Below are 11,318 nucleotides of genomic sequence, written 5' to 3'. Positions count from 1 at the left end.
ATGAATTGTGGTAACATTTCAAATCACAGAATACAAAGTTTTGGTGGGCTCTTAGATGATTTATTATCATACTGTACATGCAAATTGCTTTACAAATTTCCCAGCAGCAAGGTATATGCTTCTTTTGGCATGTTCTGACACATCTGGGTGAATTTACACAAAGTAACATTAGTCCCCACTAAGATCAATTTCAACAGGTAGTTTACCAACATCCATTTTGCCTCATGTCACATATTCTTCCTTTATGTTCCTGGGAAACACCAAAAATGAGCACGTTTAGTCATTTAATCGGGTTATCCAACCTCAGTCCAAGAAGCAGCCACAGTTGTCTGTGGCTCTCATGTTGTCTGCTCCAGGCTTTGGGCAGCTGAGAGAGCCAGTGACTCTGTTGTGTCCCATCTGTAGGGAGTGGAGACTCACTGTCAGTCATCGCCATTGATGAATAATATGGCAGCTCAATCAAAAGCAAATGGGTATGATTTTGATGAATTCTCTACAAACATTTTCTTTATTTACATTTATGGCCAGGTCAGACTTACATGTTCACCTAAAAAATATTGTAATATATCTTTGTATTAAGGAGTCAATAGCACCATTTTGACAGGTTTTAAAAAATGAAATGTTCACAGCTCCTTTTTCAATACTTTTCAATCAAAAGTTGGGAAGGTAGCCTGTAATCTTAGCTGTGTAAACTGAAATATTTATACTTTTTCTTTGTCCTCCAAATCCTACATGCACTTGTTTTTGGCTAATGACTTGCAGTCTAAACTACTGGAGATGTAAGTTTCCTGTATATAATGGTATTCCATTAATCTAATCTGCCATGCTGCTATTGAGCTGTTTATGTCCCTTTAGTCCAGACAACTTTCAACAACCCAGGAATACAAATGTCTCCTCTAGGAAAAACTAGAGAAGCCATACCAGATAAAGTCACATAAGCCTGAAAAACCCTAGTAGTATTCCTTTCTAGAAGACTGCTAACTTGTTTTTTCTGTACCCTCACAGTATCTCTACCTCTTAGCTTCTCTTCCATCACTCAAATGATAGTCAACTTTTGTCCCTTCTTTCATTTCATTTGCTCTAAAGAATAAAGCAGCCATTCACTAATCACAGACATTATATGACACAAGCAAAATAGCAAGACAACTAAAAGTATATTTACTGTAATCTGATCCTAATTGTTAAGTATTTTTTAAAAATAAGTTTCTTGAAGATGGATGTAAAATACTGCCATCAATGAGTGATATAAAAAGGAATTTACAGAAGGGTGTATAAAGTAGTGATGAAGAAGAAAGGATTTAACAGGACCAGCTTGATGTTTGGGGAAAGCAGTTCTGAAAATTTTAAATTTCGTTGTGTGAGAGTTAGCTTTATTGTACAGGTTATCTTTTGAAGTCTAAACTTTCAGGTATTCTATCTCAAACGCTGAGGGGATTGCCCTGTCAGGTCAGATCATTTAAAGGGTTAAAATAACCATGATAGAAGTAACCTTGACGTGGGCCTCCACTGGCAAAGCTTTAGCAAGTAGTTGGGTGATTTTCTAGAGTCACAGGCAGTGATTCAGATATCGGAGTTTTGCAAAACTTACTCAGATAATCACTATCATCTCATTTACTCTGCTTTGTCAGTGGAGACCTAGCCAAGGCAGTTTTTGCTTTTAGTGACTGAGGCTTTGCTTCAACAGGTGACTTACAAAAATGTCTTTGATATATTGGGTGATTTTTATTCTGCTTAGGGATGCACCAAATTAGCCAAATATATAGGAGATCACAGAGGGCTAGAAGCTCTGAGGAAATGCTGCACACATATCTACCCAGAATAAGAAAGGACCAAAGAGGTCTGTCTAATTCAACTCCGCATAAAATCTGAGACTCTTCTGCAGACTTAACAACACTTCCCTGTAGATTTCAGCCTTTCACACCCAATATTGTTCCTTCACCATTTTGCCTTGTATTTCGCCACTCTGTAGATGCTCTGTAGATTTCTCAGCCAGACATGCCCCCTTCTTCCTCCCTACTTTCCAAGATTCTCCCCATCCTTCAAATCCAGCCTGTGTTCCCATGGAGATTTCCTTGATCATTCCAGGCAGAAGGGAGCTTTTCCTTCTTTCTATCCCTCGAGGGTTTACTGCTGGCCCAGATTTAGCACAGGCTGTAAATGTACACTTGTTTTCTCTCTCCAACTACACAGCTCACTCCTAGAGGAGTTTAATTTGTCTCTGACTCCCTCATTGTACATAATTGCTTCTCAATGAAACTCTACTGAGAAAATGGGTTCCTGGGATGGGCTACTCCTGGGAAGCTTCAAAATTAGCAAATTAGTTCCTTAAAGTGTGCTTGCAGTGTAGGGCTAATTTCCCCTAAACTACACTGTTTAATTTATGGTTCTGAGAGGAAAATTAGCTATTGACTTTGGTCTATTCATTTGTAAGGGAAGCAGGTGACCCAGATATTGAGAAATATGTAGAAATGTTAATTTAAGTCCATTAACAACTGCTTTCAGACTGAGCAATCAAGAAAAATGGGCAGGTGGGAACGTGGAATCCCAATTTACATTTTTTCTTTTCCCTCTCCCATTCCAGTAAAGTCTGCCTCCTACACACATCAACCCTGAGGAGCTGGCAGACGATTCATCTCTTTTTTTCCTGAGTTCTACAGTGTATCCCAGTCGCTACATATTGATTGCTGCAAAAGTTTAAAGAAAACAGTATATTATTTAATTAGAGTCATCATATAATTTTAGGTATTCCTAAAAAGCTGATAATAGATTTTCTACTCAATATCTCATTTGTAACCTTTTGCCTACAGATGTTCAAAGTCAAATACCAAGGTCACGCATGCCTACATTTCTCCATATCTGGGTCACCTGCTTCCCTTAAGGCAGATACTGTGGAATGAATAATTTCTCTGTGACAGAAACAGACTAAAAGAAGGGGCCTTCCTGGATTTCTAGATATATAAAAAAAGTAAAGGAAAGCATTTACTCAATTCCCTCTCTTTTCGAAGAAATGAAATACATAACACTCAGAAAAAAGAATTGGCTGTTTGCTTGTTCCCTGAGCTATTAATGAGCAAGTCATTGTCAAAGAATGCCACGTAATAAAGCACATTATTTCCTAAAAATGATTAAATGAAAATCCAATTGATATAAATTATTTGAGAATACTCTGGAGGATTCAGAACCAGAGGGCTCTCTTATTTCTTAGCTTCCTAAGTAACAGCTGCAGATTGACTTAAATGTGTGTAAATTGCCAGTGTCAAATGTCATTCACATGATTTTAAATACAAGGATCAAATTTCTAAAACATGCTCAAAGTGCTAGAAATCTTTAATTCTTCTCTCTTAACCAAGTCAATTCATACTCTACATTTCTTTTCTCAGGAAATGATGCAATTTTGAATTTTTAGTTCTATAGGGAAATTTTACTGTTAGGTTGTACTTTCAGCACAGTTACTGTTGTGAGACCATCTGCAACAGAAACAAAGTTCTCCTAACTTCCTAAGAAGCAAATGAGAACAAGAACCTTAACCTAGGGAGAAGAAATCTGGAGTATGGGAATCTGTATTCCTAGATGTCACCAAAAAGGCATGGAGTGCCATGAAAAACCAGGGGCATCAATTTTTTTCTGTAGAGGGCCAGATAAACATTTTAGGCTTTGCTGGGCCATAAGTCTCTGTTGAAACTACTCAACTCTTCCCTAGTAGCATGAAAGCAACCACAGACAATATATAAATAAATGAGCATGGTCGTGTTCTAACAAAACTTTATTAATAAAAACAGGCCTCTGGTGGACTTGGTCTGTGAACCATAGTTTGCCTGACTCCTGAAAACTGTTCTTTGGAGTTTTAAATTTATTTCCTTGAGTAATTATGTGGAAATTAGTTTTTAAAAAATGCACAGTTAAGTTTTATATGTATATCACAAAGACCGTCGATGAAAGAAATGATTGGCGTTCAAATAAGAAAGAGTATAAACATTAGCCCCTAACCTGTTTACTAATAATCCCTTTTGCCTGATACCCTTTGTTCACTGGGCATAAGGAATTACTTAAACCCGTCTGCTGTTCCCCCTCAGTGAACTCACAGGAAATGTTAAAATTTCAAGGGAAGCATAGCAACATCTGTCAGACATGAAATGCAGCACTACTATTATGTTGTTTGGACCTAACTAGTTAATAAATGGACACGTTAGATCATTCCTTTGGCTTCAGTGGGGGGGACCATGAAAATATTACTAAGAGTGCACAAATAGAAACACTTTGGGAACTTCTGACGTAAGTAATAACCTTGACAATAAAAATGTAAACAAAATCATAACTCATACATATGTTATTTGTACTCTATGCTACTATGCATTAGCTGCAAAATAGGCTAAAAATAGGTCAGGTTAAAAGAGGCAGTTATGAGATGACAGTTTTCAATTTATAGTCATACTTACTCATATCCTTTACAATCCAGATTAACTACTTTACGTGTGTCAAGGAAAAGACAAAGAAAGGACAAGCCTAGTAAATTTTTATCATCCACAACTAATTGTCAGAATGAGAGCACTTAGGGAAAACAACAGCTTTCAAAAATTCTACTGTGAAGCCTATTGTTTTTGACTAGCTCAAAATAACCTTTCAAATGGAAAATAAAGATTATTATTTAATCTGACTGAAGATTAAATATCTGTCATTTTTAACACAATGAATCACAGCAAAGATTATGTGGATATAAATATTCCATGTCCATGGGTTTTCCTGGTCAATCTTCAAAATGTGCTGAAAACAGCTATTAAGAAGAACAGTGTGATTTTGAAGTCTTGGCATTGCTATTTAGAGTTTCAAACTAAATTCTGGATCACCAAGGGGCCCACGTTTCTCCAGACAGTCTGGGATGCTCCTTCCAGGGTTTTAGAGAATCTCACAGTCCTAGAGGGTGGCCTGATGGCCAGAGGGATGGAAAAAAACATTGATTTGGGACAAGGGGTAGTAAACCAAGACTTTGGGAAGAGCAAATGATTGGTGGAATCCCATTTTCCATTACTGAGTAATGGCAATATACCAATATTCAAACAGTATCACTTTCAATCAGAGCATGGGAAGAGGTTTTCTTCCATTTGGCTCATCTGAGCTCAACCAAGTCAGATGCCTAGAGTCTTCTCTAGAGCAATGTCTGATTCCTGCAAAGGAGTCAGATGGTTCGCTCTCCAGGCAAGGCTTCCTTCTTGCCCTAGGTGGTCCTCTGGACCAGGTGACGGGGAAAAGGCTGAGTCTTGAAGGAAGTTAAAATCACGCAATCAAACCCTCTAGAGTACATCACAGATCATTTATGAAAATTGGAATTTTAAACAAGCAAACATCAATTAGTCAAGTTTGTTATTGCTCTCCAAGATAAGTATGTAAATAGTTAGGCTTTGTGAGCTGAGATTATATTATGTGATCTCAGGTGATATCCGAAAGGAGTAATAATGACAAAAACTGGTTCTTAATAGGTAGAATATGGAAAGAGGAAATGCTGAACTTGGTTACCATGGAAGGGTGGCTGATATCTCTCCAGTGGCCTTTTAAATTTTTTTTCCTATTTAGAATCAGAAACTCACCCTGAGTTGTGCCAGGTGAAGAAAAAGATTTCGGGAAAAAAAATTATAGAAAATTATTGAGTACATTTTTGCTTATCATGTGGTTATGAATATTATAATACCAATATTGACATTACATGTGCATAAATGTTTAAAAAAGCACTGAAGACACACACAGAGTTTAACCATCAAGCAGTATTTAACCAGTGAATGCTCAAATGCTATCAACAACCCTGATTAGGAACATATCAGTGATGAACATTAAGGAAATTGGGATATGACCTAATAGGCAGTAATTACAAGAATATTACAAGTCCTATTAGGTAGGTAAATGTCTGGAAACTTTGCACATCTAACATGAATACTCTGCAATGACAAGTAAATTACATAATGGCATTGTAATTATGTAACTGACTCTGCTCAGTATATTTATCTCTCTTATATGTGTAGTCAACCTTCATCAAGAAAAACCTGATTCACTTTGTTGACTTTTTTTTTTTTTTTACATTTACTTTGCAAGAACAATCCTAAAGCAGAATAAATGATTTACTAATTTTATCCTTTGCCTTTTCTGGCATTTACTTTTTTTTTCCAATTTGAAATGCAACCAGATGCTTCTGTGAAATAAGAACTGAAATATGAAACAAAATGGTTCTCTCTCAATCTTCAGTCTGTAGGCAACCCACCAGCAGTTACTTTGCGTGTGAAACTGGAAATAGAAATTGCTAAACGTTCTAAATTACAAAATATATTTAAAATACTATGTAATTGAGGTCACAGTAAAAGGCAAACCGTTCCTTTCTTTTTAAGTCTGCCACTAAAAATGGCTATAGAACCTTAAGGATATTCTAAAATAGCAGTATATAAGAAAATTCCAAAAGTCTTTTGAATCCATGTATAATGGCAGTGTTGATTAAACTCTTCTAAGGAAATCTAAAAAATGCCAGTCAATGGTTTTATTCTCATTTTGGGGTAACTGGGATGATATCATCATCCTCATCATACAATCTTCTTCATGCAAAATTTGGTATGTTTCAGTAGATTTCTAGAAGGAAATATTGCTCGCAACACAAAGATGGTGTCCAGCTTAATCCAAGCCTACAAAATCCTATTAAGATTCTGTGTGCAATCCTTGAATGGGTACACATGGTTCGCCCACGGTAGATTTTGGTATGCAAGAATGCAAGAATGCTATTAGCTTCATGGCAGTACTCAGGAGACTCTAACCTGTAGTCAAGATTCAAGGGCCCAGAGAAGAATGAGAGGGATGAGAGGGACTGTGGCCAACAGACAATTTAGCAGTGCCCAGGAAAGTGTTATTCTCTAAAAGTCAAGTTGGGAAACACTCCTCCTCTGAAGCACATGAATAAGTAGAAGTGGCCAATAGAGTTTTTACTTATTGCAGCCTATGACATTTCTGAAACGTTTCTTTTTGGCCTCCTACTCATCAGTGTGGAAAACTGAGCCAGCTCAAATCTAAGCATAGAAATTCATGTGTCATTTTGCTAAAAAGTACTCTAGACCAGTGCTGTTCCAATACAATAGCCGCTAGTCACGTGTGGCTCTTGAGCACTTGATGTAGTAAAGGTGTAACATTCACTCCTGATTTTGAAAACTTAGTATAAAAATAAATTCAAAACATCTCATTAATTTTCATATTATTAGATATTAGAATAATAGTTTGGCTATATTGGATTAAAATAAATAGTTAATTTCACCTGTTTTTGTGGATTTATTTTTTAACGTGTCTAAGAGAAAATTTAAAATTACATACGTGGCTTGCATCATGTTTATATTAGACAGCACTTGTTCTAGACAATAACTTCTACAACCATATTGTTCTAATTTCTATCTTAATTATGTATTCATGAGACAAACGAGTTCTTAAAGCTTGAGAAAAATCACTGGGATTCCAATTAGACTTTCTAAATGAAGGAAATAATTCAAGATTATCCTTCTTTGTGGTAAAATAGTCTAGTTTATGCTATATATCTGAACTTATCTGAAAATAAAAATCAATAATGTAATATAATAAATGTCAGCTCTAAAATGCAAAACATAATTTATTGTTCTTTGCTGAAATTCCCTTAATTCTTTTGCTCTGTGACTATATTGTCAATTAGGGGTGACATTATAAAGTAGTTTGTCAAATTAAGGCTTTATCTGCAATAGTCTACCACTATTTAGCTAAGTAATCTTTGAGATAGATAATACATCCCATTTTGGCAAACAATATGTTTCCTCTTTTTTCCAAAATGTTAACCTAGTTGTCCTAAATTAGGTTGTATTTCTATGAAATCAAAGATTGAATCTTTTGACTGAAAAGACTAATTTTTGTGAAAGTTTGTCTTGACTTGTTTTCCACTGAAATGACTGACTTAGTCACTATTTAGGCATTATCGGGACTTAATCTTTAACAAACAAGTCAAAATTTAAAACTCCCATTGATTTTTAGAGAGTGCCATTTACAAGTTAAAAAAATAGAATTCCCTCAAACCCTTGAGTACTCATCAAGGAATAGGCATATGTACTCGTGTAAATGGGGACATTCTAAAGCACACGTTGGCTCTGGCATTTGCACTGCTGTTCACAGGGCCAACCAGTGCAGTCAGCCCTGAGTGTTGCAATGATGGAACAAATGCCCTTGGGTCAATAGGGGAGTGGGCTGGGAGGGACCATATGTTCTGATCTTCCAACTAATTGCTACTTTCTAGTAAGACTCCTTTACCTCTCTTTCTCCCTTTTCCCTTTATAAATGGAACAATGTAAGAGACACTTACTGTGTATACCTGTAGTGTCTCATTGGGAAGAGTACACTAGACAATTGATCTTTTTAAATGGAAATCTGAAATCTGAAATGGAAATCTTAATGCTTAGTGAAGAAGGCATTCTTAAAAGTTAAAAATAGTGAGCCCTTTATAAAAGCTAAAATGGGAATTCTGAGAGAGAATAGAGGAAGAAGGAAGAAAATAGGGAAGAGGAAGGTAAGTACTCTCCAGTGGTAAATAAAGAATAATCTTCCTCTGAGCCCACATGATGTGCCGTAAAGGGCCTTTTCCTCCATGTCGGTCACCTGTCAGGCCCCTCAACTATGGAAGATAAGAAGTCCTATCTTGTTTTCTTCTCATCAGAATAGTAGTAAAAAAAGATTTGTGCTTGGAAAGCAGAATGTCTGCCGAGGTCCAATAGCCCCCAGAAATCAGAGATTTAATTTCATTTTCCAATTTGATAGTTTTGAGGAAGAGCCAAAAGAATTTAAGATCTCTTTTTTTGATGAGGATTTTTATGTGATAGTCATTTTTATTGTCTATCATTTTGGTCTTTGAAAATAATCCTTTTGTAAAATTAAGGAAACCTACTGAAAACGTGATACATAACTAATTTGATAAAAATGTTCATTTCAATTCAACTAGAAATAAATCTCGGATACTTGGAATTAGTGTGATTTCTGTAAGGGAGAAGTGTTCATATGAAAATCAAAGAAAATATTTTGAAAAAAACCATGTAAAGTATTAGGTCTGATGTTACAGCTTTTCAAGAGTCTGATTTGAAATCAGTGTTTTTTCTTTGTTTCTTTTTGGTTTTGTTTTTAAAGTAAATACACATTTACGTTGTCCTAAATTTCTTGACATGGAAATTTTCAAAACTACATTGTATAATGCATTTCCATTCCAAGTATGAGAAAAAAATATACTAGCTTTTCAGAAATATCTTTACTTGATAAGCAGTATATCTAGATAACCATCAATTGAAGGAAAAAAGGACTTTTATAAACCAAAATGTTTCCTTACTTTAGTAAAGTCAATAGTGAATGATTTTATAATGGAATATTATTCCCACTCTATTCAGACATTTTGGCATCTGCCTGTAGGGTAGATTTTTCTAAATATTTGAAACTCGGTAATTATAGAGTTTATCTATAAAAATGTTCCTATCGTTAAAGCTGTACAAACTCATGAAAAAAATTCAATTTTATCTGTAAAATGACAAGGAGTCAATCTTTGTTAGTCTAAGTCCCAGACTTATCTCTTTTCCTTCCCTAAATTTCTTTATTCTACCCTGAGTGTAGGCAATCAGAAGGACATCTTATTAGAGAGCAGGTGAAGGAAAGAATAAATTCCTCAGTGTGAATTTGTAAAATACTTTCTCCAGGATTGTAAAATGGCAGAATTTTGTGATAGAACATTTTTGGTTATTAGTAATATGATGCATATAAATAAGGAGAAAATAAAAAAGCATTTTCCACAGAAGCTTTAGGGGCATATGGTTTCATGGCTCTTAAAAAGTATGCTTCAATTTCTTACAATTTTTAAGTGGAATTTTTTTTTTTTGCACACACCATACAACTATAACCTATAACCATCTCTTTGTAAATAGTTTGAACACATGAATGAAAAGTAAAATGTTGTGAATGTCATGGGAACATGTCTTATACCACTACCTACTATTAGCTGAACAATAGTCCAAAGGAATTACTGCCTTGTGAAGAAATCCAAAGGATGTACGATGGCTAGGTTTTCAAAGCAAAAACAATTTGTTACCATTTACTTCAAATGTGTACTACTGGTCCCTGAAGATGTATGTTTTTAAATGTTATGTTATGTTTACTTGCAATTTCAAATTTAACCCATCGGTATTAGGTATCCATTACATACCATGAAAGACACTATTTTTTCATAAAGCAGTCACATGCATTGAAGTTAGAATTACCAACTGATAGATATGTTTTTTTTTTTTTTGCACCTCAAAAACAGCATCACTATAGTGCATATCATGCTTCCATACCTTCCTTGCTGAAGGACAAAATGCACAAAATGCCAGGATTTGGTTTCCAGATTGGAAGGAAGCCAATTTAGTACTCTGGCAGGATCACATCATTCTGCTGAACTCCAAATCCCAGAGCAGGGTTTTCTTGCCCTTCTCTGGGGGCTGCTGCTTCCTCCATTGTCTTCAGCTTCTCCTCCACTAGGCCCTCCTCTATTTCTAAGTCAGCCACCTTTATCCCATCCTCTAGTGCCTCGGACACCATCGTGGTGGCCTTGGCAGCATGTATATCAGCATCTTTAACTTCCTCTATGGCCTGCACCTTCATCAGCTCAGCCTCTGCCCCCTCAACTGCCATTTGGGCCCTATCTCCTTGAATTTTCTCTCCTTCTGGAATAGCTTTAACATATTCATTGCCATCTTGGATTGGAGATGGCTCTCGACTGGCCTTCTGGCTCTCCTGGACGCTGCCATGGCTGCTGCTGGCGCTTCCCAACCGGGAAGAGGCCACCACGGCCTTCACTGCTGCCTGATTGGAAACAGAAAAGAGTCAGATGTTACCTTCACTTAAAATCCTAAAGCAGAGCTCAATCTCAACTTTGCACTGAGGGAGTTTGTTTTATATGTTACTTTTCAGTCTTTCAAAGTATTTTATTCCAAGATTGTTGAATGAAAACTTGTTTGGAGAATGAACAGCAAAATCTCTTTAATCTCAAAGTAGTGTATTTAATCATCTGGACAATTGAAAGCCTGAGTAAATGCATTTGCCCCGTCTATTATGAGTTTTCAAAAATTTTAGACTGTGTTTCCCAATGTATTTGTTTCATGAAATACTAATTCCATGGATGTTAATAGGTATTATGAGGATAAAGAGTTCCATGGTCTAATTTATTTGATAAATCCTGGGTTATATCAAAATTATTTAATCTAGCATATTTCAAATTAATTTGACCAGGGAACACTTCAGGTTTATTTAGTCCGTATCAGCCTGTA

At 35.9% G+C, this 11,318-nt stretch overlaps 1 protein-coding gene across 2 annotated transcripts in view; it reads right to left on the bottom strand.

Annotated features, from left to right (window-relative positions):
* Positions 1 to 30: 30 nt before the first annotated feature.
* The window catches only part of CAMK4 (calcium/calmodulin dependent protein kinase IV), a 217,947-nt gene continuing 206,659 nt past the window's right edge, over positions 31 to 11,318 (bottom strand). The window contains exons 11-12 of one of the 2 annotated variants that reach the window (XR_009219728.1): positions 10,347 to 10,854; positions 31 to 399 (exon numbers count right to left, since the gene is read on the bottom strand). Coding sequence is in view for 1 of the 2 variants with exons in the window: in XM_058538382.1 (XP_058394365.1) it covers positions 10,414 to 10,854 (441 nt within the window). In the remaining variant the exon portion in view is untranslated. Of the gene's footprint in view, positions 10,855 to 11,318 lie in introns of both variants that reach the window. The other variant, XM_058538382.1, reaches the window with a different exon arrangement.

Source organism: Diceros bicornis, chromosome 1 (assembly GCF_020826845.1).
Source record: "Diceros bicornis minor isolate mBicDic1 chromosome 1, mDicBic1.mat.cur, whole genome shotgun sequence".
Classification (NCBI taxonomy): domain Eukaryota; kingdom Metazoa; phylum Chordata; class Mammalia; order Perissodactyla; family Rhinocerotidae; genus Diceros; species Diceros bicornis.
Note: the sequence above shows the minus strand (reverse complement) of the source record. Positions and strands in the feature narration are given on the sequence as shown.